This window comes from Hyaena hyaena, unplaced genomic scaffold (assembly GCF_003009895.1).
Source record: "Hyaena hyaena isolate Hyena2069 unplaced genomic scaffold, ASM300989v1 scaffold_381, whole genome shotgun sequence".
Lineage (NCBI taxonomy): Eukaryota > Metazoa > Chordata > Mammalia > Carnivora > Hyaenidae > Hyaena > Hyaena hyaena.
The window spans coordinates 1,429,690-1,454,230 of NW_024081012.1; the positions used below are offsets into that span (position 1 = coordinate 1,429,690).

General features: G+C 39.6%; 1 protein-coding gene across 2 annotated transcripts in view; it reads right to left on the reverse strand.

Annotated features, from left to right (window-relative positions):
• GTDC1 (glycosyltransferase like domain containing 1) overlaps positions 1 to 24,541 on the reverse strand; it is a 329,154-nt gene that overhangs the window by 2,567 nt on the left and 302,046 nt on the right. The window contains exon 10 of one of the 2 annotated variants that reach the window (XM_039250740.1): positions 1,939 to 2,022. In XM_039250740.1, coding sequence (XP_039106671.1) covers positions 1,975 to 2,022 — 48 coding nt within the window. In that variant the 3' untranslated portion in view covers positions 1,939 to 1,974. Of the gene's footprint in view, positions 1 to 1,938; positions 2,023 to 24,541 lie in introns of those variants that run through there. The other variant, XM_039250743.1, reaches the window with a different exon arrangement.

The following is a 24,541-nucleotide window of genomic DNA, read 5'->3' on the forward strand; positions in this document are numbered from 1 at the left end:
CCCCCCCCCCCCCCACTTGTATACTGTTTCACTCTCTCACTAACTTTGGCTAGAGAGTCTGTGGATTTTTACTGGGCAGCTATTGCTTTAGCAGTGGATTCTACAGTATCAAGAAAGGAAAGTTCTTGTTCCTGTGCCTTGGGAGGAAATAGGCTACCTTAATGTTGACCACTCCTCTCCTTAGTCAGTTTGGTTTTTAGGTCTCTGGGGTTTACACAGGACCAGATGTCAGGTGGAGCCTTCTTCACTTGTGAAATAGGCACCCAAGTTTTGAACCCCCTTGTAATTTAGCACTGGTGTCAGTGGTCAAGAGTACTCAGAAGGGTCCTTTCCAGGAATCTTACTTCTGTCAAAGCATTAGAGTAAAACAGTAATTGTCTATAAATGACAAAAGGTTTATAAGTGCCCATGGTTAAAATATCTGATGAGAGGGGCGCCTGGGTGGCTTAGTCGGTTGAGCGTCCGACTTTCGCTTAGGTCATGATCTCGCGGTTCGTGGGTTCGAGCCCTGCGTCGGGCTCTGTGCTGACTGCCAGCTCGGAGCCTGGAGCCTGTTTCGGTCTGTGACTCCCTCTCTCTCTGGCCCTCCCCTGCTCACGCTGTCTCTCTCTCTCTCTCTCCTAGAAATAAATAAAACATTAAAAAAAAAATTAAAAAAAAAAAAGTGTGTCATAGAACCAGCTCTAGGACATTTATAATTTTGTAGTGGATGGAATACCTGCAAGGCTGACACACAAATTCATGAATTGTTCCATATTGTTTCTTCAGTGAACAGGACACAGGACACATGTTAGGTGCTTAACAAATGCTAACTGACCTAATTAATAAAAAATAGATGAACAATTAGAGGCCAAAATGAAACAGATGATTATGTGGTGAATTTTTTTCTGTGACCAAAGGAGAAAAAGCAAAAATTAATGTCTAGGATTTTTCAAAGTGAAAAGAGCTGTCTTTTCTCACTAAGAAATAATGTATGCTCCCTGGAAAGTATTCAAATATCTCACAATAATCCCTCTATTAAAGAAAACCGGTTTTAATGATTTAGTATATGTTGTTCACTCACACATATTGAAGGTTGACATTTTTAAAAACAAAATTGGAATCAAAATACACATATATATTTTGTTCAATGACTAAGTTCAAAAATTTAACAATATATTGCTGATACCTCTCTTCAGATACAAGTGTTCTCTTTAACTGGGGTTGAGGCAGCTTATGTTTTATATATCTGATAATGTATTTAGCTCTATTAACAGATATCTAAGCTGCAGTAAATTTTTTATTCTTATAAGCAATGTTTCAATAAATATATTTTAACATTTTTCAAGTTCAGATTTATTTTCTTGGCATAAATGCTGACTCATGAAATGGGCTTAAAATGTTGAAGTATTTTGGTAGAGTTATTTTCTAAAAAGGTTGTGCCAATTTATACTCCCAACAACTATGTATAAACCATCTTCCCTATAAGTTAGACTGGATGGAGCTCATTTAAAAAATCCTTGTTAATCTAATAAGGAAAAAAATCTCATTGTTTTCTTTTTTTTACTGTTGTTGTAAATCTTAGGCTACCTAGGGATCTCTTAAATAAGTCAATTGTTTGATAAATCACAGATGGCCCACTCATGGAACATGTTCTGGTATCAAACTGACTTCCCTCTTCTATCTAACACCTTACTGGATTGTGTCTATGCAGTAGATATGAATCAAAGACATAAGAAGATCTCAATACTAGGTTAAACACACTTAGGAAAGATCAAACCTCTATATTAAATCTCAAAATAAAAAGGTTTCGGTTACTGACCACTATAACTATTTTCCATCACCATTCCCCTCTAGTCATTTGGATAATTAAGGAAATAAAATAGTTCACACAATATATGGCCCTGTTTTAGGACAAATTCTTCAAATCATCTTGCTACCAGTAATACGACAAGCTACCTGTAATTGTTTGGAAAGCTCCAGTGGGATTGTCCACTACAAACTCCACAAGCTGCTGCTGTGATGTGATGATGGGAGATAAATCTGTGAAACGAACAGATGTGTCTCAGAACATACCACCAGCAACAAGAATAAAAACCATTTTATATTTCCAGAGTCCCAGTCTGTACATGTGCCGAACCTTGTCATGGAGAAACAAACTGCACTTTTATAACCTATCCTAAAGAGTAACCACTGATCAATATCTCTTGCCCATGAAGAATGGCAGGATCTTTGTGAGAAGGTCCTGACACATCACATGTTTCTTTCTGGACTTGGTCAGCACTTCCATGTAGCCTGTCCCGTGGGTATGAAACTGCCTATATTTTGAAGGCAAATGTGTGAAGATCTCCAGCCCCACTGTTTTACTAATCACCACAAAAGGAATATAGTGAGCTATCTAGTATGTTCACTATCAGATGGTTGTTGTGTTGGTAGTCTATTGTGATATAACAAATACATCCAAAGTTTAGTGGTTTAAAACCCCACACATTTACTCTCTTGCATTTCTATGTGTTTGGAATCTGGGTACAACCTCAAGGGTCTTTTGTTTCAGGGTCTTGCAATATAGATATTATCTGGTACCATAGTCACATCAAGGTTCAGCTGAGGCAGGATCCACTTCCAAGCTCACATTAGTGATTGGCTGGACTCAGTTCCTCACTGGTTATTGCAATGAGAGTTTCAGTTCTTTGTTGGCTACTGGCCAGAGGCGACTCTCAGTTCTTTGTCACATGGAGCTCTTCAACACAGAAACATGGTCCACCAAAACCACCAAGGAAGTCATTATGACAGAAGTCATAGTCTTTATAACCTTATCATAGAAGTGACATATAATAACTTTAGTCATATTCTTTCATTAAAAGCAAGTCACTAGATTCAGCCCATACTCAAAGGGAGAGAGGATTAGACAATTTTGGGAATACTGGGAGGCAGGGATCACTGGAAGCCATCTTAGAAAGCTGTTACAAGTGATTTCTCAGTTGATGGCAGTAGAGAACACAGGGAAAGTAGGAAGGAAAATGCCAGGAAACATGATGAAAAAGGAATTCCTTGGAAAAAGGCTTATAATACTCCAGTGATATTGTCAATTCACATTGTCAATAAACACAGTTGAACCTGGGGGGTATTAGCTGCCTTGAGAAAATGTGTTAAGTCCCAGGTCAGATTAACATGTACCATGTCAAAGCAATAATCCTTCCAATTATATATGCATTAGGAAAAATCGAAATAGGTATTATTGGGTGATGATGGCAAAACCTAAGACAAAGACCGTAATTGATAACAAAGAAACACAACCTCAAGCAAGAGGGAAAATATTCCACAGCTAATGTAAAAAAAAAAAAAAAAAAAAAGATCCTAACTCTTATTCCCTTAAAATGCTGCATCTAACAATTAACATTGACAAAATGAAATTAATGATATTCAAAAAACTCTGAATCTGCATTTATCATTTATTCATTTATCCATTTATTTATCATTTGTCAAGCTGAAATTTTAAGTTTGTTTTGTGAAGAATATAGACCTAGTGGTAGTTTAATGTTTGCATTTATTTTGCGCCTATCCCTTATTTTGATAACAGTTGGCTCAAGGGGCATCTGGGTGGCTCAGTCATTTAAGCATCTGGCTCTTAATTTCAGCTCAGGTCATGATCTCATCGTGAGTTTGAGCCCTGTGTTGGGCTCTGTGCTGACAGTGCAGAGCCTGCTTGGGAGGCTTTTCCCTCTCTTTCTGACTCTCCCCTCTCATGCTCGCTCTCTTTCTCTCAAGAATAAATAAATAAATTATAGGAAAAAAAAGAGAATAGTTGTTTCAAGTTAGAGGTATATTTGGGGACCATTAAACAAAATATAGAAAATACAACTTACTGATCCACAAGGGAATGCGGGGATTCATTCTTATGATATCATTGTTATTATCATAGCTGTTCTAATAAGTTGAGCTAATAAGCTGAGTGTATGCACGTATGGGCTATATACATGTTCTTATGATAACAAAAATGAACAGAAATACAGCAGATAAGTTGTCTAAACAGGTTATGCTTGGTTTTCGTGTAAAAACTTACTAATTAATGCAAGTGTTGCAATCATTTTTATGACGTTGCCCAAAGATGGCACTTTAAGGGTTATGCCATATGCTGATTGACAGCAGCCATAATTCCATACAATGAGACTGTATCATATTGTTTGAAGTGAGGTGATATTCATCTCTTGAAACTGATCAAACATACGACTGCATCAAACAGTATTACAACATAATCATGCTGTATGTGGGGACTGCCAAGGTTGATCACCATGTTGTACTCCTTTTCCTTGGACTTCTCTAATAGCAGTTGTGACACACCACTGCTTCCACATTTTCCTTTAAGAACTGCAGAATCTAAGACAGAAGAAAAAAACCTGCATAAAATTGTGATTTGGTTCTGCTGTGTGAGTGTACATCTGTAGACTGCTTTAGAATAACAAATTTGCTCCTGCTAAGATCTCTCTAAATATATAAATAAAAATATAGTAAGATTAAGATAAGAAGTGGAGATTCCAAACAAGGTGAAAATAATGCAAATGCCCTTTCTTTCTTTTTTTTTTTTAAGTAAACAGGAAACCTGGAAGAAATGTCTTTTTTATTTTTTTATTAAAAAACATTTTAATTTTTATTTTTGAGAGACAGAGCATGGTTGGGGGAGGGGCAGAGAAAGAAGGAGACACAGAATCTGAAGTAGGCTCCAGGCTCTGAGCTGTCAGCACAGAGCCCAATGCGGGGCTCAAACCATGAGATCATGACCTGAGCGGAAGTCGGACGCTCGACCGACTGAGCTACTCAGGTGCCCCAGAAATGTCTTTTTCAAAAACACTTTCCAGTGTCTGAAACTCCTACTGGTATTTTTTCTAATGTGCTGTTTTGTGAAGCCACTTGAGTTTTCTACTGACCTTGGGGCTATTTTGGCTTGTGATGAAAACGATCAAGAATCTGTTCCTCCCCCACTCTCAGTTACTGCTGATCTTAGAAAGAAGTATGAGGATGCGCATGAGTGAATGAGGGTGATTTGGTTATTCTCTTAGTGGCATGATGTCCTATAACATGGTGGCTTGTAGACTGATGCAATACAGGGACTACCCTTTTATTACCCATTCATCTATCTATGCATGTATCCATCCATCCATCCACCCACCTGTCCAATATCCTATAAAACAGCCATTGTGGGGGACGCCTGGGTGGCTCAGTGGGTTAAACATCTGATTTCAGCTCAGGTCATGATCTCATGGTTTATGAGTCTGAGCCCCACATGGGGCTCTGTGCTGAGAGCTCAGAGCCTGGAGCCTGTTTCAGATTCTGTCTCCCTCTCTCTCTGCCCCTCCCCCACTCACACTCTGTCTCACTCTCACAAATAAAATTTTAAAAAAAACGTTAAAAAAAGAGCCATCAAGATACTTTTGGGACCATGTTCAGGATAGTTAACAAAGAAATAGGCGGCTTGGTTGAGAGTCCTCTATTCATGCTGATATTCACTGACCAGTATGTTAACTATTCTGGTTCTCCAATGCAAATGCATGCAAGTCTGCAGCATGTCACCATCCTATGTGGACATGATCCATTTGTGTAACTCTACCCTAACCCTGACTTCTTAGGCTTAAATATCCTGTCATAGGCCTGAAGAAACCTTGGGGCTGTTTCAGAGACTCATTGGGACGTCAGGAACACAAAGACTCTCTGCACACCCACACAGCCATTGGTCTTGTGCTGTCCTGTGTTATGGTGGGCACCAAGGAATCCGTGAGGCTGGGGGCATTTTTGGGTTCTCCCAAGATATAAGACCAGATAACTCTCTGCTCCCAGATTCCTTTCTTTAACCTTGGACATTCCTCCCAGCTTAGGTGTGGGAGGATCAGGCCAAAGTCCCATCACAGAGACAGCACCAATATTTAGGCTGTGTTTTCCTTCTAACCAGTTTGTCTTTTTCTTCCCTTCAGCCCATCTCATTTAAAATGAGGTGAAAAACACTGGATTTTCTTTAATTTTACTCAAATCTTGGACTTGTGATATTAATGTCATGCTTTGAGATAGTGGGGCTTTCATGCTTGATACACAAATGCCCAGGGTTTCAAAATTAAAATTTAAGAACTGACTTTTCCTTTATCTTTCTGCAAGAGCATTCATTTCCTAAGCAGTAAGGAAGTCCTAGCTGCTTCCCAAACATGGAGAAGGGCCACTAAGTACCCTCTCTCTTACTTTGCTTTCAAATTGATTCAGTTTGTTATTTGAACTTTTTCTTTCCTTTTCTCTCCATTTTCTTAGAAGTTCAGTTACCTGGGGTTTTTTCCCCCTCTCATATTGAATGGAATAATTAACTTGCTATGTTTCATCTTTCTTCTTTTTAATTATAAATTGTGAAGACTGTGTATTTACCTCCAAGCATTACTTAAATTACATCACAGATTTTTGTTTGTTTGCTTTCTTTAAATTTGGGTTTTCTTTAAGTTTCTATTGTATTTAATTCCAGTTAGTTAACATACAGTGTTGTATTAGTGTCAGCTGTACAATACAGTGATTCAACAATTCCATACATCAATCAAAAATTTGTAAAGAAATCTAGACACAGAGTACAAATAATTAATTTTTTAATGTTTATTTTGAGAAAGAGAGAGAGAGAGAAAGAGAGAGAAAGCAAGCACACATACAATTGAAGGAGGGGCAGAGAGAGAGGGAGAGAGAATCCCAAGCAGGCTCCACACTCAGCACAGAGCCTGATTCATGATCTTAGGGCTGTGAGATCATGACCTGAGATGAAATGAAAAGTCAGACACTCAACTGACTCAGGCACCCAGGCACCCCCAAGTTATTTTTTCTGAGCACTTTTAAATTGCTGACCTGATGTTCTGTAAGGCACACTTTAATATGTTTTTACAAATGAGACCATCTTCCTACTTAACTGCAACACAGCCAATAAAAGCAGAAGGTAAACTTTGATACACTTCTGCCCTTTAGTCAACAAATCACATTTGAGAGTCATCAGTTGATATAACAATATTTTTTTGTTACCAAAGGATCCAGTTTAGAATCACACACTGCATTTACTTGTCATGTCTCTTTCGTCTCCCCCAGTCTAGAATATTTCTGTCTACCCTTGATTCTTATGACTTTCATGCTGTTGAGATAATTCTAGGTATTTTGTAGAATTTCCCTTCATTTAAGTTTGTCTGATGTTTCTTCATGATTATATTCAGGTGATAGTATCATAGAAGTGATACTGAGCTCCTCTCAGTGCATCATATCACTTCACACATGAATTCAATAACTGGTGTTTGACCACTTGATGCAAGAGATGTCTTCTAGGCTTTTCCATCATAAGTTACTTTTTGCCCCTTTTGTGGGGAAGGACCTTGAAATCATATAGATATCCTGTTCTGCATAAAACTTAAATTTATTCTTTTTTTTTTTTAATATTTTATTTATTTTTGAGAGAGAGAGAGATAGCATGAGCAGAGGAGGGTCAGAGAGAGAAGGAGACACAGAATCCGAAGCAGACTCCAGGCTCTGAACTAGCTGTCAGCACAGAGCCTGATATGGGGCTCGAACCCACGAACCGTGAGATCATGACCTGAGCTGAAGTCGGATGCTTAACCGACTGAGCCACCCAGGCGCCCCTTAAATTTATTCTTTAATGTCAGTATGGTTTCATGATTTCCTACTTCACTTAATATTGTAAATTTCATAAGCTGTTATCATAGTACTGTCAATATTAGTTTTGATACTTGAGTTATGGTCGATATTGTCTGTAGGAGACCCTTAAAGCTGGTTTCTAGGGCCTTCTCTTATATGTTTCCTCTCTATAGCCCTGGAATTAGCTAATTCTCTAGGAAATACTATTTCCTTTTCCTGGACAATGGTATTTAGAAGCCAAGGTCTGTGTGCTCTCTGCGCTCATTGTTATCAGAGTGTTGCTGCTTCCAGGCCCCATTAAAGACAGAACCGGGAAGTATACGTATGCCTGTACCATGTATGCACATCTAAATTTATTTCTATGTCTATATGTACATACTGAAAACCAGGAGTTCATGCTGACATTTACAATTTCACTCTAGTTTTTTCCCTTTCCATATGTATTACTACCTTCTCTATTAGTGAGAAGCCTAGCTTCCATACTTCTCTAGACATTTACTTATGTGATCAACCTCACTTTATGCAACCAATCAATCTCTCATTCCCACGATGACCCCTTTCTCCACGTAGATGTCTTCCTTTTGCTGCTTGGGCTCGAATTCTGCTGCACAGACTCTTTCTCATGCTGATTCCTCATGCTAGAGTGCCTGCTGTCCCCAAGTGGATGTTCTCATCCTTCCTTTAAAAAAAAAATTTTTTTTAATGTTTTATTTATTTTTGAGAGAGAGATAGAGACAGCATGAGCTGGGGAGGGTCAGAGAGAGAGGAGACATAGATTCTAAAGACAGGCTCCCGGCTCTGAGCTAGCTGTCAGCACAGAGCCCAATGCAAGGCTCGAACCCACGAACCATGAGATCATGACCTGAGCTGAAGTCGGATCGACTGAACCACCCAGGTACCCCTTTCCTCATCCTTCTTGAGCTCTGTTATCTTCCTCTGAGCCACTGATATTCTGCCTACCTAATCTGTTTCCCCTAACTGCAGTAAGATTGAATTATTCAGCAAGGGGAAGGAGTATGACTCAAGTTTTGCCACTTAATATATTTATTATCCTTCAATTCTTCAAGTCATAAGTTAGTTTATGTGTATTTTGCATTTTCAAATATATTGGGACTTTTGTTACTGAATTCTAATTCAATGATATTGTATTCAACTCTATTTTCTAATTTCTAAATTAATTCAATTTAGATCAGTTCTTGTTATTTGTTGAGACTTTTTTGAGATTCAGTTAGTGATCAATTTGGTGAATGCTCCAAGTTTGTCTCAAAAAATTTCATATTCTCCAACTCTTGGGATCAAGGTTCAATATGTATCAATCATAGCAGGCTTATATTTGTGTTGTCCAAATTTTCTCTATCCTTACTAAGATTTTTATCTGCTTGATTTACCAATTATTAAGGTAAAACCATTAAAAATATTTCCACTGTGATTGTATATTTGATCAATTTTTACTTCATATATTTTGAATGCATGCCTTTTGATGAATACAAGTTCAGAAGTGGTATATTATCCAGGTGACTTATTCTTTTTGTCATCATGAGCTAAAGCCAAAATTAATTATTCCTGACAATGTTTCAATAATGGGTTTTGCCTTAAAGTCTATTTTTCTGATATTAATATAGCAACACCAGGGTTTTTTTTAGTTGGTATAAACATAATGTTTTCTATATTTGGATTTATTTCCACCATTATCTTTTGGGCCCTGTTTTTTTTAACCCATCATTCTGTTTTCCTTTTTTCTTGCTATTTTTTGGGTCAGTTGAGTTTGTTTTCTTTAAAAATATTTTCTTATTTGGAAATAATATATTTTACTTCAGTTCTTTTACTGTAACTTTGTAAGAGCTGAGGTTAATGAGTATATTTACTTTTATTTTAAGTAATACAAAAATGTAATGACAAAGTTTGATTATTCTCCACTTGTTTTATATATTATTGTTTTTCAGACTTTTACATCCACTCTGCTTTTCAAAAAATATTTATTTCTGAATTTCTTATGACACATTCATCCAGATAAAAAGAAATGAAGAATTATAGAATCACAACCTCTAGCCAGTGTCTAGTTTAAGAAATAAAACTTTATTCATATAGTTAAATTAACCCGTGTAGGCCTCCTCCCCTCAGAAAGAGCTACTATGAGATAAAGAGATATTTCATCTTGTTTTTTTTTAAATTATTTTATTCGGAAAATGCTTATTTAGACTTAATATGTATTCACCATTTTATTTTGTCACTATTGCTTCTTTTATCTCATTCTTCTCTGGGCTCAGTTTCTTTCTATGAACAACATTCTGACTTGGCTTTTTCAGTAAAGTTCTGTAAGTGGTAAGCATTCTCATTATTTACCTGGAAAGAAATATTTACTTGCTTTTGACCTCATTCTTGAATGATATAGGTATAGACTATGAAATAGGTATGAAAATAAGATTGTTAATTGACAGCTATTTTCTCTCAACAATTTGCAGATATTTTATTTTGCCTATTATGTTGCAATTGAGAAATCTGTTGTCAATCTCATTAGCATTCCTTTGTAGGTAATCTGCATTAATAGATGGATGTTTGCCCTACTCCTTCTACTAAATCCTTATGAAATTTCTATTATAAGGGACTTTTTCGTTCAAACCTCTCTGTGTCTATATTTGTGTGTGTGTGTGTGTGTAAATTATATATACATACATATGTATTACCTCAGATTTATCTTCTTTATAAGCTCAGATTTATTTCTAAGTTCATGAATTCTGCCTAAATTGTGTCTAATATGCCCTTAAAGCCACTGATTGCAATAACTTCGAGGACAATATTTTATATTTTTAGAATTTTTAATTGGTTCTTTTTCAAATCTATCAGATATCTTGTTTTTAATACTTTTATTTTTCTTTCTCTAATGCTTTAGACATTTTAAATCTATATATGTCATAGTCTCTCTGATATTTCTATTATTATCTGATAGTTCAAAAATCCCCTGGGGTATAATTCTATTTTTTTCTTTTTTCTAAATCTCTTAAGGTGGATCTTGTATGTTTTGGAATTTTGAATGGTGTGCTCAATGCTGATAGGTTTCATCTGGAAACATCAGGTATGATCGGGGATAAGGCTGTTTTATACCAGATTTGCTCTCAGTTTGCTTCTGCTGGGACACATTGACATCTCAACAGCGAATCTTTGGGGCCATGCAGGTTGAACACCAAGCTCATATGATTGGTGTTCAATCATATCAGTCACATGACTGATATGTCTGTGTTTACAAATTCTCTGGGGAGGCTTATTTTCCACCTTACACCCAAGGCTAGAAGGTTTCCTTCCTTATTTTCTCTTTTTGTTAGTTTGCAGATTATTTCCAGTCTATCATTTTACTGAAAGAGTATCCCTTAAATGATCCTGGATTTATGTAAGTTTCAGTTTCAATCCCCCCCATCTCCCTCCAGAATTTTTAAAGCCTTGTTTTCTCTGTATCTCTGAACATGAAAATGAAACCTTCTAAGTGCCTGAAATATGACCATCACCCTACCCTATCCCAGCTCTTATAACCTGCCTTGTTAGTTTATGTCATTACCACATGGGCTCTCTGTTCTCTCTTCCTTTGGGTCTCTGGTGCTGTTTCTTACTTTCTCATGAACTCAACTATGGTTTGAAGAGCATTTATTTTATTGTTTCTAGAATTTTAGTATTTGTAGTGGGAGAATTTTCAGGATATCTAGACCATAATAATCCTTAACTGGAAGTCCTTCTTGACTTCCCATAGGCCTTTCAATTTGCTACAAACCATTCAGGTGGGCTTCCTCACAAATCTGGATTTCTGCAAGGATTTCCCATCTCAGTTTCCCAATCCAGAAAGTCATTCTGACTCCTCCTTCTTCTTCATGGTCCAGCCAAATACCAAGCCCCATTGATTTCTTTACAGTACATATCTTGAACCAATCCACTTGTCTCCATCTCACCCTGCTTTAGTGTAAGTCGCCACCATCTTCCCTAGATTACCATAACCACCTCCTAATTCTCATTCCCTCTAATCCATTATTTATACTGTAGCAAGAGAAAACTTTCTAAAAACTAAATCTGAAACTAAATGTATCTTCCTGCTTAAATCCATCAACAGCTTTCCATTGTGGTTTAGATAAAAGATTTTAAATCCCCAATATGATCTATTTCACATGGCTTATTCATTTCCATCATTAATTAATCTAACAAATATATAATGAGCAGCCACTACCTCTGGCATAGTACTTAGAACTGGGCATGTAGTACGTATTAATTTGCTATAATAAACTAAATGTTTGTCCCTCCCCCTCCTAATTCATAGTTGAAATCTTAATCCCCGATTTGATGGTATTAGGAGGTGAAATCTTGGGGAAGAGATTAAGTCATGAGGGTGGCCTTCATGAATGAGTAGGCTTAATGCCCTTATAACAGAGTTCCCAACAATCTCCCCTGTTTCATCCATTATGTAAGAACACAGCAAGAAAATGCTAGTCTATGAAAAAACAGTAGGCTCTCAATAGATACTGTCACCAGACACTTAATCTGAAACTTTCCAGCCTCCAGGCCTATGAAGAATACATAGGTTTCTGGTTTTTAAAAACATTTTTTTAAAGTTTATTTATTTTTGAGAGACAAGAGATAGCATGAGTTGGGGAGGGGCAGAGAGAGAGGGAGACACAGAATCTGAAGCAGGCTCTAGGCTCTGAGCTGTCAGCACAGAGCCCAACAAAGGCTTTGAACTCACAGACTGCAAGATCACATCCTGAGCCAAAGTCAGATGCTCAACTGACTAAGCCTCCCAGGTGCCCCTAAATTTCTGGTTTTTTAGCCACCTAGTGTATGGTACTTTTGTTACAGCAAACTGAAAGGACAAACTATCATAACAAAGTGCCAGACTAGCTGGTTTAATTAACAGAAACTTATTTTCTCACAATTCTTGAGTTTCTGGAAGCTAGAAGGTCAAGAGCAAGGCACTGATAGGGTTGATTCCTTCTGGGGCCCCTCTTGTTGGCTTATAGTTGGTGGTCTTCTCCCAGGTCTTCACATGATTTTCCTTTTGTGTGTGTCTCTTAATCTCGTCTTATGCAGATACCAGTCAGACTTGTACAGGGCTCACTCTAAAACCTCATTTTCACTTAAACACCCTATCTCCAAATACAGTCACATGCAGATGTACTGAGTGGTAGGGCTTTCTGATATGAAGTTTAGAAGAGACAAACAATTCAACCCTTAATACTGTGGTAAACCTCATCAACCTTCTTTCTCCTTGCACATTCCTGTTTCCTCTGCTTTCCAGATACTTCTCTGTAAGAAGTGAGCTTCTCTTTCTTACCTTAAGGGTTTTGCAAAGATTGTTCCCTTCATTTGGAATGCTTCTCTCCCTGCCCTCAACTTTGCTGATGCAAAGGCTAGATTCCCAGCTTCAATGTCACTTCCTTGGAGAAACATTTCCTGTCTCTCAGATTAGATTAGGCCTCTGTGTTTTGTGCTCTTTGCATCCTTTTTGTACCACTTCCTATAATTCTAATTAAATGATTAACTGTATAATTAGTGAATTTCCTTGATCCTACAATTCTATTTGTTGTTAGATGCGCCATCAATTTCAAAACACTTGTAGGGAGAGGAAAGAAATACTATTCCAATAGTCAGTTATTGCTATAATAATGCCGCATAAAAAACCACTCCAAAATTCAGTGACTTAAAACAATAAGCATTTACTTTACTCTCATGAGTCTGTGAGTTGCTGTAATTCACTTGCATAAGACTCAGTTTCAGGTTCCCAGCTCTGGGATCCAGGCTGAAAGCTGGATTCAGGTCTACTTCATGTATGTTCATATTCTTCTTGGAATACTGGTTACCTAGCGCATGGTATTCTCCCGGTTAATGACAGACGTTCAGGCGGAGGGCATATGCAACGTCTGTTAAGGCCTGAGCTCAGGATAGGTACACTCTCACTTCCATGGAATTTCGTTGCTCAAAGCAAGTGCCAGGCAAGCCTAAATTTAACATGTTGGGGGAAGTACCCTGCCTCCACTAATCGGATGCCCTATGAAGTCACATGGAAAAGGGTAATATATATAATGTATAGTTCTATGATAAGAAAGAGTTGGGAAGAATAATTCAATTTACCATAGTTATGGTACATTTTTTTATTAAGTTTATTTTATCTTGAGAGAGAGAGAGCAAGTGGGGTAGGGGCAGAGAGAGAGAGGGAGGGGGAGAGAGAATCCCAAGCAGGCTCTACGCCGTCAGCACAGAGCCCAATGTGGAGCTCCAACTCATGAACCGTGAGATCATGACATGAGCCGAAACCAAGAGTTGGATGCTTAACCCACTGTGCCACCCAGGCGCCCCTGCCCATACATTTTTATTTTGTTTACTTAAAATAGATTATCTAAATAGTTTGTCTATACAAAGATATACCACTTTCTTCTGTAGTACGAGCATATCTTCACACAGTCTAAAGTATCTTCTGAGTCACTTTTGGTTATCAGCCGTGAAGCACCACATTCTAGTGACCAGTCTGTTAGACAGCACAGGTATGGTGTCTTGACTTTGTTAAGAATTGTGTAAGTTTTACGCATACCAAAAAATACTAGAGTCCCATTTGCACTTTCCATTTAGTTAAAGTCAAACATTCACTATCTCTCATAACTAACTCTCTTATCATTGGAAATTAAAAACTTTTTTAAAAATCAAAATCAAAAGTAGTTTTTGACAGATACTTTACACCTGAATGATAATCCTTCAAATGCAAGAAACTCTCTAGCTTGGAAATTCTACAATCTGTTCCCAATGGCAATTGTACTGTCTAGTATGTGACAGGTAATTCTTTTGAGTACGTTTTAATAACAAAATAAAACACATGTTTATCTCCTGGTGGATATCTGTCCATCTTAAGGTGGCTGCAAAGGACTTGAGTATTTTTAGATGACATTTAAGTGAAAATGGGTCATTTCTTTGGTGATGAATGTTAGCTTCAGTTATACTGTCCTGTGGCTCAGCTTCCAGGTTTTTCTGCATATCCAATAACTTTCATTTCAAAGCTACTTTGGAGCATAATCCTTTGAAAGAAATTTGAAAAGATAATTAGAGATGTAAACTTAAGTTAAAATTCAATGCTGTGTGGGGATAGTAGTGTAAATAGCCCCAGTAAAAAGTATTTGTTTAACAAGAGATACAAGGTCAACTGTATCACAACTTATTCCTCTGCTTAATAGCTGGAAAGTTTCTTTTAACATGGATTTAAGGATCTATCCAATGTAATGCTGGAGGGGTCATCTGAAATTACATTGTGCTCCCGTAAGTCCCCTACCACAAGTGTGGGGAAAGTGAGCCAGGTGGGGAGAATAAATGTCCTTTCTACCAGGGTCTGATTTGGATGCTAGATATGATAGGTTCTCTCTTCTGAGACTGTAAGGAGCATGTGAAATATACAACACTGAGCTAGCCTTCTAGAGGAAGACACTACCACCACCACCACCAATCCAGAGGAAGATCTAGAGAAAGAGAGAGAGAGAGAGAGAGAACTAAGCCAGATCCCAGAGGACAGTGCTTGAGCGTGCAATTCTCTCCTAAGGCCCAAGGTCATCTTTGAGGACTTTTTGATACATACTTTATGCCTGGTTAGTGTGAGCTGATTTCCATCACTTGCAGTCAAATAGAGAAATACAGATAGAACCCTGGGCACTACAAAATAATACCCTGCGTGGACAGCATCATGGTTAGAAACAACACACAATGACGCAGCAACCAAAAATAATTCCTTAAAAAAAAATTTCTGAATTCCTCAAGTTCTTCACTTGTTTTTTTGAAGAAGATGAGGGGAACAGAGATCCTTAAAAATCCCCCTTAGCCTCCCCCGTCCAGGGGTTCACACGCGGCTGCGGCTTCTGCTCCCTTACATCTGTCTTTGAATTCCAGTCTCATGTCAAGATAACCTCCTCCCCCAGATTTAACCTTTGGAACTTTTGTTCTCTCTTCCTTTCCTCCCTAGTCTCATGCCTACAGCCCCAAAGAACTTGTCTGTCAAATCAACACTCTCAAGGCAGGATGCACCTCAGAACACAAGGAACCGTAGGAAGATGAAGAAACCCTGGGAACGTCCAGGGCTCTTCATTTTTGTCCCATTGTTCCCTTTGTAAAAGTTATAAAATGAAAAAATATATATATACGCCTTATGTTTGAGGTTACGCAAATATTTCTCAGCATTTTTTTCTCACCTTCCACGTCCATATCAAGTACCTAATGACAATTTTTTGAATTTTTCTTCCTTTCGAAAGAGGAAATTACTGGCCACACGAATTACTGAGTGAACAAAAAAAGAAATGTATGAATAAATGGAAAAACAAGACATGGCAATAAGACAATAATTTGGGGGAAATTATTACCGAGAAATGTAAGGTCATGGTCAATAAATGCTTGATTAAAAAATGCATTTCTAAAATCCAAGTCTTTCTTCAAATACATTACAAAACAAAGAATGGGAAAAAGGACAGAAAGTAAAAGCAAGTTGTCTATAAACCAGAATATGGTAGCACATTTTGTCTGCAGTTCTTGATCAAAAGTTATCAAAAATATTTAAGGATACTTAAATTATGAATTGGAATTATTTGCGACTAGGGTTCAGTCTTAACTGATAGAAGTCATTCCCATTCTCACTTTCAGTTTATGCATTAAATGATGCAATCAGGTGGATAGGGAATGCTCCAAATGGGCTTCTGGAAAAAGCTTTCCTTGACTGCAGAGACTCAAGCAAGAAAATGTCCCTTCTCTTGCATCTGGAAAGAAAGATGTGGTAAAAATGTGATGGCTGGACTGCTGTAGGCCTCTTGTGAAGATAAGGAGAGCTAAATAAAAGGTAAAGTACCAGGATGGAAGACTGGGAAGATGGAGGTGCTCTACATCTGTACTTCTAGCTGTCATAAATGATTGTTTTTCCTGACAAAGCAACTCAGTTGGGCCAGATCTTTCTGAGTTTTGCACCTGACAGAATCCTAATACATAGAGAACTATATAAAAGAGAAGCTGGAGATCTAAGTTTGGGACCGAGAAGCATCTCACAAGCTGGAGGTTGAAAGCAGAACCCAACAGCTATTTTTCAGTAGAAATAGTCTGGTGGGGATGTTCCAGGTTGGATGGACTAGAATTCCAGTGTTTTCTTTCGGTTCCTCCATTCAAGGCAAAAATGCAATCCTCAGGCCTGACTGCATTTAGCAAGAAAGAATTAATTCCTTAACGAGAACTTTAGATTCTAATAGAAGCTTAGGTAGATATTGAATAGCTAAAAATGTCGTGTCTACCACATAAAAATTAGCTAATTTTTCCCAAGACTTCCTGTATTATGGTTTCCTTGTTTCTTGGTATTCATTCGCAGAGGGCTTCCATTTCTCCTAATCATCTCTTGTCCTTATTTCCTGTTTCCATAAAATTCTATGCCTTCATTTTAAATTATGCCTTCTGCAAAGTCACCCTTGTCCACCTTCCCTATGTCGTCATTCCCAAAATGTGGAACTAAATCAAGCCTGTTTTGTATTGCAGACTTTCAGTGGAGATTTTGGGTTACAAATGGAGATTATGCTGGAATGAATAGAAGCTTAGAACTGAGTGTAATGGACTCCTTTAATAAAAAAAATATAATAATCAACTATATCCCACCATGGGGAATTTGTTGCTGGCTATGTTATCTTTAAGACATAGCCTATATCCCTTCATCCTTTGACCATTTTCTTTTTCTTTCTACCAAGGTGGGTTTTTTCCCCCAATTTCTCCAAATTCGTATTAATTTCTTAAACAGTTCTCCATCTTGCACTCAACATCAAGCTTGTGGCCTACTCATGCATATCCAAGGCTCATTAAGGAGCTCTGTCAATAGATTACCTACTTCAGATCTCTATCCTTTAAAGCACAAAGCACTGTGATAGCTTTGGAATTCGCTTTTCCTTTATACGATATAAATTTTAGGAAGTGCTTTCCTCCTTACTAATCTACATAAGCAGAAAGGGAGCAATTTAAAGATTTATTCTTCCCCACATCACAGAAAACCCTGCAGGGATTGTCTTGGTTTTTATCCCCTTCCTTTCTTCTTCTTCTTTCCCATCTTCCTTCTGCTTCTGCTCCTCCTCCTTTTCCTTCTCCTTTCTACCCACCACAAAGACTGCAGTTGTGATTTATTGTCATAACCATCATTCAAATACGAAATCCGGTCTAAGGGAAAGGGAGGAACTGGGCATGATGCGGTATGACTTCCAGGCCCAACTCTGCAATGTACTAATGGGATGATTCTGAGCACTTCTTCTGAACTTTGGGACTAAAGCTATGGTTTTCCATATGGCTTTCACAAGAGTGTTACAAAGACCAAATTAGATGATGGATGAAAAGAATGCATCGTCAACTATCAGGAACTAACCAAACATGGTAAGAACGAATAGGAGAGCAGATTCCATCGAGAGAGGTCCAAGAGAACCAGGAAGAACCCAGCGGCTGGGTTTCTGTGTTGGGGCAGGAATTCAGTCAAACAGCAAATTATTCAGGGGCTTCAGTATTGGTGCACCAGCATCAGAGTGGGGCCAAAAACAAGGTTGGATCTTGAGCTGCAGAGCTACTAGGATTCCTTTCACTTTATTTTGTAAAGGCGGATTTGATCTCTGAGGTTGCTGCAGGTCCAAACTTAAAAGAAATCTTACCCTCTTTAAGGTTGAAGGAGCAAAGAGTTAATTACCTTGTTCTATTCGTCTCTCTTCCAAATTTTTCACATGGGCTTTTCCCTTAATTAGCCATCATAGGAAACTGAAGAATATTTATTATTTACTGTGTGTATTAAATTTTATGTCTTTTCTTCTTAATTTTTAAAATGGGTGAATTTATTACTTTTTCGTGTTTTTCTCCTAAACAAGCAAGGTTTGTTGTTATTGTTGCTGCTTTTATTGTTTGTTTAGTAGTAGTCCTCATCTGACTTTCCTTTGGGTCAGTAATTCTTCATAAAAAGCAAAATGAGAAAAAGCTTCTGGCATGTTTTATATTAATTGGAAGAAGCAAATAGTTTCCCATACATTTTTCTTACTCTCAATTCGTTTCTTTTTATCTCTTACTCAATTTAAATGTGATACCTAGAAATGCCCATTCAGTATTGATTAAGTTATATGGCTTAACTTAGGGCTCTATGGTAACTTATTAAAGTATATTTTATAAAGTGATTTTGGCTGTCAAGATAACATGACTATACAATGACTGATGTGCACACGTGGAGCATTGCTATGGTTCTAAGTCAGCTCTAAAGGGAACACGAAATGAGCACCTACGTGCCAATTTCAATTTTGATTATATTACCTACCACAATTCATTAGACTCATCGAGTTCCAAAGGGTTTAGGCATTTAAGGACTTGCTCAACCTGTTAAGAATTTCATTGCTAGCCAAGGTACTCAGGAGGAAAGCATGTCTGAATAATTCGTCCATTTAAAACAGCCTTTATTTTTACATCTACAGTCCATAGCATATAACAATGCTTATACATAGTCCCATTTATTTTATGTATCCATCCATCCATTCTTGTAGACTGTAAGTGCCTTAAAAGCAAAGAATGCCTCTATTCCTCTTTTCCTGTCTCCCGCAGTGCAAATATGGATATCTAGTGCAAGCTTCACTAAGGAAGGTTGGACTTGAATGGAAAAACTGATTCACAAGAATCAATCAAATTTCACTTAAGAGTTTCCCTTAGCTGTTTAATATCTGAATGCAACAATCTAAGTTTTACTTGGAAATGATGATGCTTTTAGTGATTATGGCTTATTGCGCTCAAGCAGTGTTGAAAGTTTTGTATGATGAACCTCTTTTCTCCCAGCTCTATGTTGGCTCTCTTTTCTCCTTTCCCCTGTATTTGGTACTGTGTCTTCTACTCTGTACACTTAAGCCATTACTTAAGAAAAAGCAATCTGGGGGCACCTGGGTGGCTCGGTCGGATAAGCATCTGACTTTGGCTGGGGTCATGATCTCACGGTTTGTGGGTTCGAGCCCCGCATCGGGCTCTGTGCTGACAGCCAGCTCAGAGCCTGGAGCCTGTTTCAGATTCTGTGTCTCCCTCGCTCTCTGACCCTCCCCTGCTTGCTCATGCGCTCTCTCTCTGTCTCTCAGAAGTAAATAAACTATAAATTTCTTAAAAAAAAAAAAAAAAGAAAAAGGAATCTGGCATTTTCGTATTTTAACTCAAGGGAAAACAAGTCTGTATAAGACCCAGTGGATTCACTATTTGAGGTGGGAGGAATCTGACCAGAAAGAAAATAAACAGACTTTTAAAACGTTAACAGTTGGATTGAAAAAAATTATGTATAGATGGGTTTGTTTCCTGGATAAGGTATTCTTAGTGTTCTTAATTATACATAAGTAAATATTCTTGGTTGATAGAATTGTCGATGAAGCTACTGAAACTAAAAGGTCTGAGAAAACAGATATCATTAAATGAACAGGGAAACCACTTTATACAGCACCCATTGAACACTCAACTGAGAAGTAAAGCACCCCAGCTCACTGGGAGTATGTTTTCATATTTCTGCATGTTTCTGCATGCATTTGTCTATAAAAGCATTTCCAGGAGTAGCTCTTTACTGGGTCTACCTTGCCAAAAAAAAAACTCTTAAAAGAAAAAAAAAAAAAAAAAAAAAAAAAAAAAAAAAAAAAAAAAAAAAAAATCAAGCAAGCAACCATCATTTGCTAATAAATGTTTCTGTCACATTTTCAAACTTTATCAGGACTTCTGAGTTTTTAATTCCTCCTTCTTGAAAAAGAGACCCCCACAGTGTAAGACCTCTGGATTTCAACACATCTGCCCTAAATTGAAGGCTCAGTTGCTGAGTTTCTCTAGTTTACTAAGGAAGGGAAAATTCCTCACTATATAACTTGAGTTATATAAAAACCTTCAAACCTGCTCGTCTGTTGCAAGTAAGTGTACTCCCTTTGTTAATGGTATGCAATTAGATGCATTCGAAATAAATAAGTTAAATCAGAAGTCTCAGGGACAAGAATGTACTATTTTAAAACAGGGAGTGTCAAATGTTGTTTTTCAACCCAGAACCAAAGGGTATTTCACAGGTAATTTCTCAGGGCTGATGTTAGCTAATTATTAGCTACCAAACCCTGCCTCCCATTCTAAGTGACTATCTCCTGGCAGAAAGGCACAGCTAGGAGTGTTTTGTTTCATTTGTCCTTGGAGTTTTTATCAGCATCAAGAAGGTGGACTGAGCCAAAGTTAGAAGAATTCTGGAGCTAAGCAAAAAGCGACCCGTTTAACAGCCCCCATTAATTGGGGCCGGTACATGATTAATTTGAGAAAAACAGAAGAGACGGATTTCTTTACAACTCACAGTTGGACGCAACGCACTAAAAGTAATCCTGTAAATTACATTTTAAATCTTCAACATATTCCGAGCAGATAAAATAGTGGCATGATTGACCAAACTCCTTTTAAAAGTACACATATTACGATGCATCATAGTTATAAACAGATGGTATTTGGCCTCCTTCCTATTCTCAACATTTGGAATTTCTAAACTATGTGAATTAAACAATAATATTTTATAAACATACAAGGGATTTTGCTCACTGCTTTGTTAACATAGAAATTATACAATGCTGACATTTATTTAAATTTTAAAAAGTAAACAACAGTGTGCAATGAAATAAAGCAAACTAAAATCAACATAGAGAAGTATGCTCTGTGTGCATATTACCTACAGTGGCACTGGCCTTTTTAAGGAAAGACATAATAGGTTGAAGAACAAATGGTAGCTTAGATGGGCCTAATCCTTTGTACTCCAAAGGCTCATTTACCACCTCTGTGTAAACAACGGATATTTATACCATAATTGGCTATCTGACCATCCGTGTTCATTTACTATGTAACCTGCTATTATGGAGTTAAAAGAAGTTCTCCTTCATTGGCTCTCAGCTTTCATAGTAGTGAAAGTGTCCTCGCAGTTTTAAAAACACTTGCACAAACAGGAATCATTCTGACACTTGTACACATAATGAGAAACATTATCATCATATCAATAAGTATATCTTTTTTCTTTGGGGGATATTATTGCCAGAAAGAAAGGGAGATGTATCAGATCTTAATGTCATTTCCTGAGATACTTTGCTAAAATTATAGCTTTAACCCTTTAGCTACATTTTGAAAGGGAGACCCATCTGCTGAGTTGATGTACAAAATAGAAGGCACTTGGTTTTCAAACACTATTCTTGGATTTGCAAAGTTGTGCTGTGATGAATAAATAATGAATCAGATATTTCAATCAGATTTATGATTTTTGAAAGCCCTGATTATCATTGTTTACCGACAGTCTCTTCTCGATGCACTTCCCATGTGTTCTGGTTCAGCCTTTCAAGGATAGGCTTATGTGGGCCAACCTCCCGTACCTCGGTTTACCCCTGGGCTGCTTTTCTCACATTTTAACCATCGAACTTACCACCCACCCATATTTCCACGTCTACCATTCAAATAATATCTCAAGCAGAGTGGGTAGAATCTTGAGAGACGGATGCCAAGTAAGGTCATGAACACTCCAGATTAGGTTTCTTATATTTGGTCATGGCGCACACCACTTTAGCTTATGATTTCTATTGGTGGGAAAGAGAGAAAACAACGCAAACGGCATTGGTGAAACCAACGACGAGGGGTATTTTTTCCTCTTACACATACAATTCTAAATGTGTACACTCAAATAAATAGCGAATGATAAAAAATAATCCTAGTGCAGGGCGGCTCTTTAAAATTTCTAGAAACCTCAAAATGATATTAAACATTGGAAATTACAAGTATTTCAAAAACGCGATGCTTCTAAATATTCTCCTGCCTAAAGACCTTTTAATCCTTCTTCTCCTCTCCTCCTAAACAACCAACTGGTAGTTAGGAGGAGAAACAAAGTCTGTAACCCTAAGCACAGGTAAGAAGTGAAAAGGACAGCGCTGGGGGCCCGGGGCAGGTAAGAAGCGGGATTTAAACCACACGTCTGGATATACGAGAGAGAAGAAGAATACTTTTTAAGCCAATAGCCAGAGTCTCTCTGCCTGGAGAGTGTCCGCGCCCATCCCCACTCCCTCCTCGGTTTTTTGCTTACGGTAATCTTTTCTTAGAGGGGAGGGGGCACAGGAGTCAGTACTTTTGTTTTTGCTCGGTGCATCCTCATCAGAAGGTCCCTCTGAGGACTGGACTGGCCGACACGCGGAACCCAGTTCAGTAAAATACTTAGACGACTGGACAGAGTTCTGCGCTCCCGCGCCCCCCCCCGGGGCTGCGCTGCCTTCCCCGGGGTCCAGCCGGGAAGACCCCGCGCGAGCGAGCTCGGGCGGCGGGGGGCCCCGCGCGTGTGCGTGGCGGCGCGTGAGTGCCGGGCGCGCGTGCCGGTGCGCGCGCCAGCGCCGGGCTGCGAGGGAGCCCCGCGACTGTGCGCGCCGGCGTGGGCGCGAGCGCGGCCGCCGCCCGGGGCTCGCTCGGCCCGCAGCGGCGGACGAGCCCCCTCGGCCCCGGGGCTCTTCTCGGGGCTCTGGGCTCTACGCCGCCGAGCGGGCTCGGCCACCGCCCCGTGACCTCCCCGTCCCGCTCCCGCGCCCTTTCCTCGCACCGGGAGAAGTGCGGAGCTGCGTCCCCCCGCTCGGGACGGCGCCGAGGGCGCCGCGGAGGACGCGAGCGCGGGCTCGCCGGCTGCGAAGGCGCCGCGGCGCGGGGGAGAGGGCGGGCGGCGAGGGCGGCGGCTGCGCGCCCGCGGAGGCTTCGGGGGCCCCGCGGCCGGCCCTGCCCGCGCCAGGCGGCCCTGGCGCAGCTGCCCCCGACGCCGGGCGCGGCGTCGCCCGGGGGGCCCGGGCCCGGGAGGGGGCCCGGGAGGGGCGGGGCGGGACAGCGCCGGGGCGCGCGCTCCCGGGCAGGCGAGCGCAGGGCCGTGCCGAGGCCCCCGCGTCCCGCCGCGTCCCCGCTGCCCCGCGGCCCAGCCGGGCGACCTCGAGCCCCCGCCTGCGGCGCGGGGCCAGACCCGACCGGGAACGGAAGACCCAAGAGGCAGAGAGGGAAGGCGAAAAGAGGTAGTAGCAAGCCCCAGACAAGGAATCCTTAATTACAGATTAAAGGCAAGCAAAACCGTACACCACATTTTCCATGTGTCAGCTGACGGCCGCGACAAAAGGAAACACAGAACGCTGAGGGGGAAACGGGCCCCTTCTCGTCTTTTTTTTTTTTTTTTTTTTTCCATTCCTCCCTCCCTCTTTCATTATCTGTGCAAATGTAAAATGCATTAGGTAGTGACTCTGGGTAGGTGGTGCCTGGGGCCAAATCGCAGCTGCACGCTCGGGTAGGAGGACAGTTTGCTGATGCACCCAGAGGTCTGGGGAACCTCGCAAAAAAAGGACTATAAATACTCTGCTCGAGCACATTTCGCTTCTTCAAAACTCCATTACTCATACTTTTTAAGTTTTAAAATTTGGTGCTTAGAGTGTTGCAATTCATTATCTTCAGTGAAATCCTACCGCACGGGCGCGCGCGCACACACATACACACACGCACACACGCAATTTGTTTTTCAGTTTTGTAGATTCCTTCCCCACCCCCCACCCCCCTCCCCGGCCTGCTATCACAGCATTAGAAATCCAGGGAAAAAGCCAAGCCGACTGAAAGCCAGAGAACATAGCAGCAAGCACCAGAGAGCACAAGTTCCCCACCATGGCTCTGCAGCTCAGGAGGAAAAAGGAAAAAGGTGTGTGCTTTGATGGCTTTCCTCTTAACTATGATCACAAAACACCCTGTCTCTCGGATTGAAGACATCGGTTCACCTCCACAGTACCCTGGATTTTTCATAGATAAAGGAGTGTTCAGAATCCAAAGCCCACTCGCTGCGCATAACAGATCTCCAGTTCTGCGCCCTCATTTTAAACACTAGAGTTAGAGG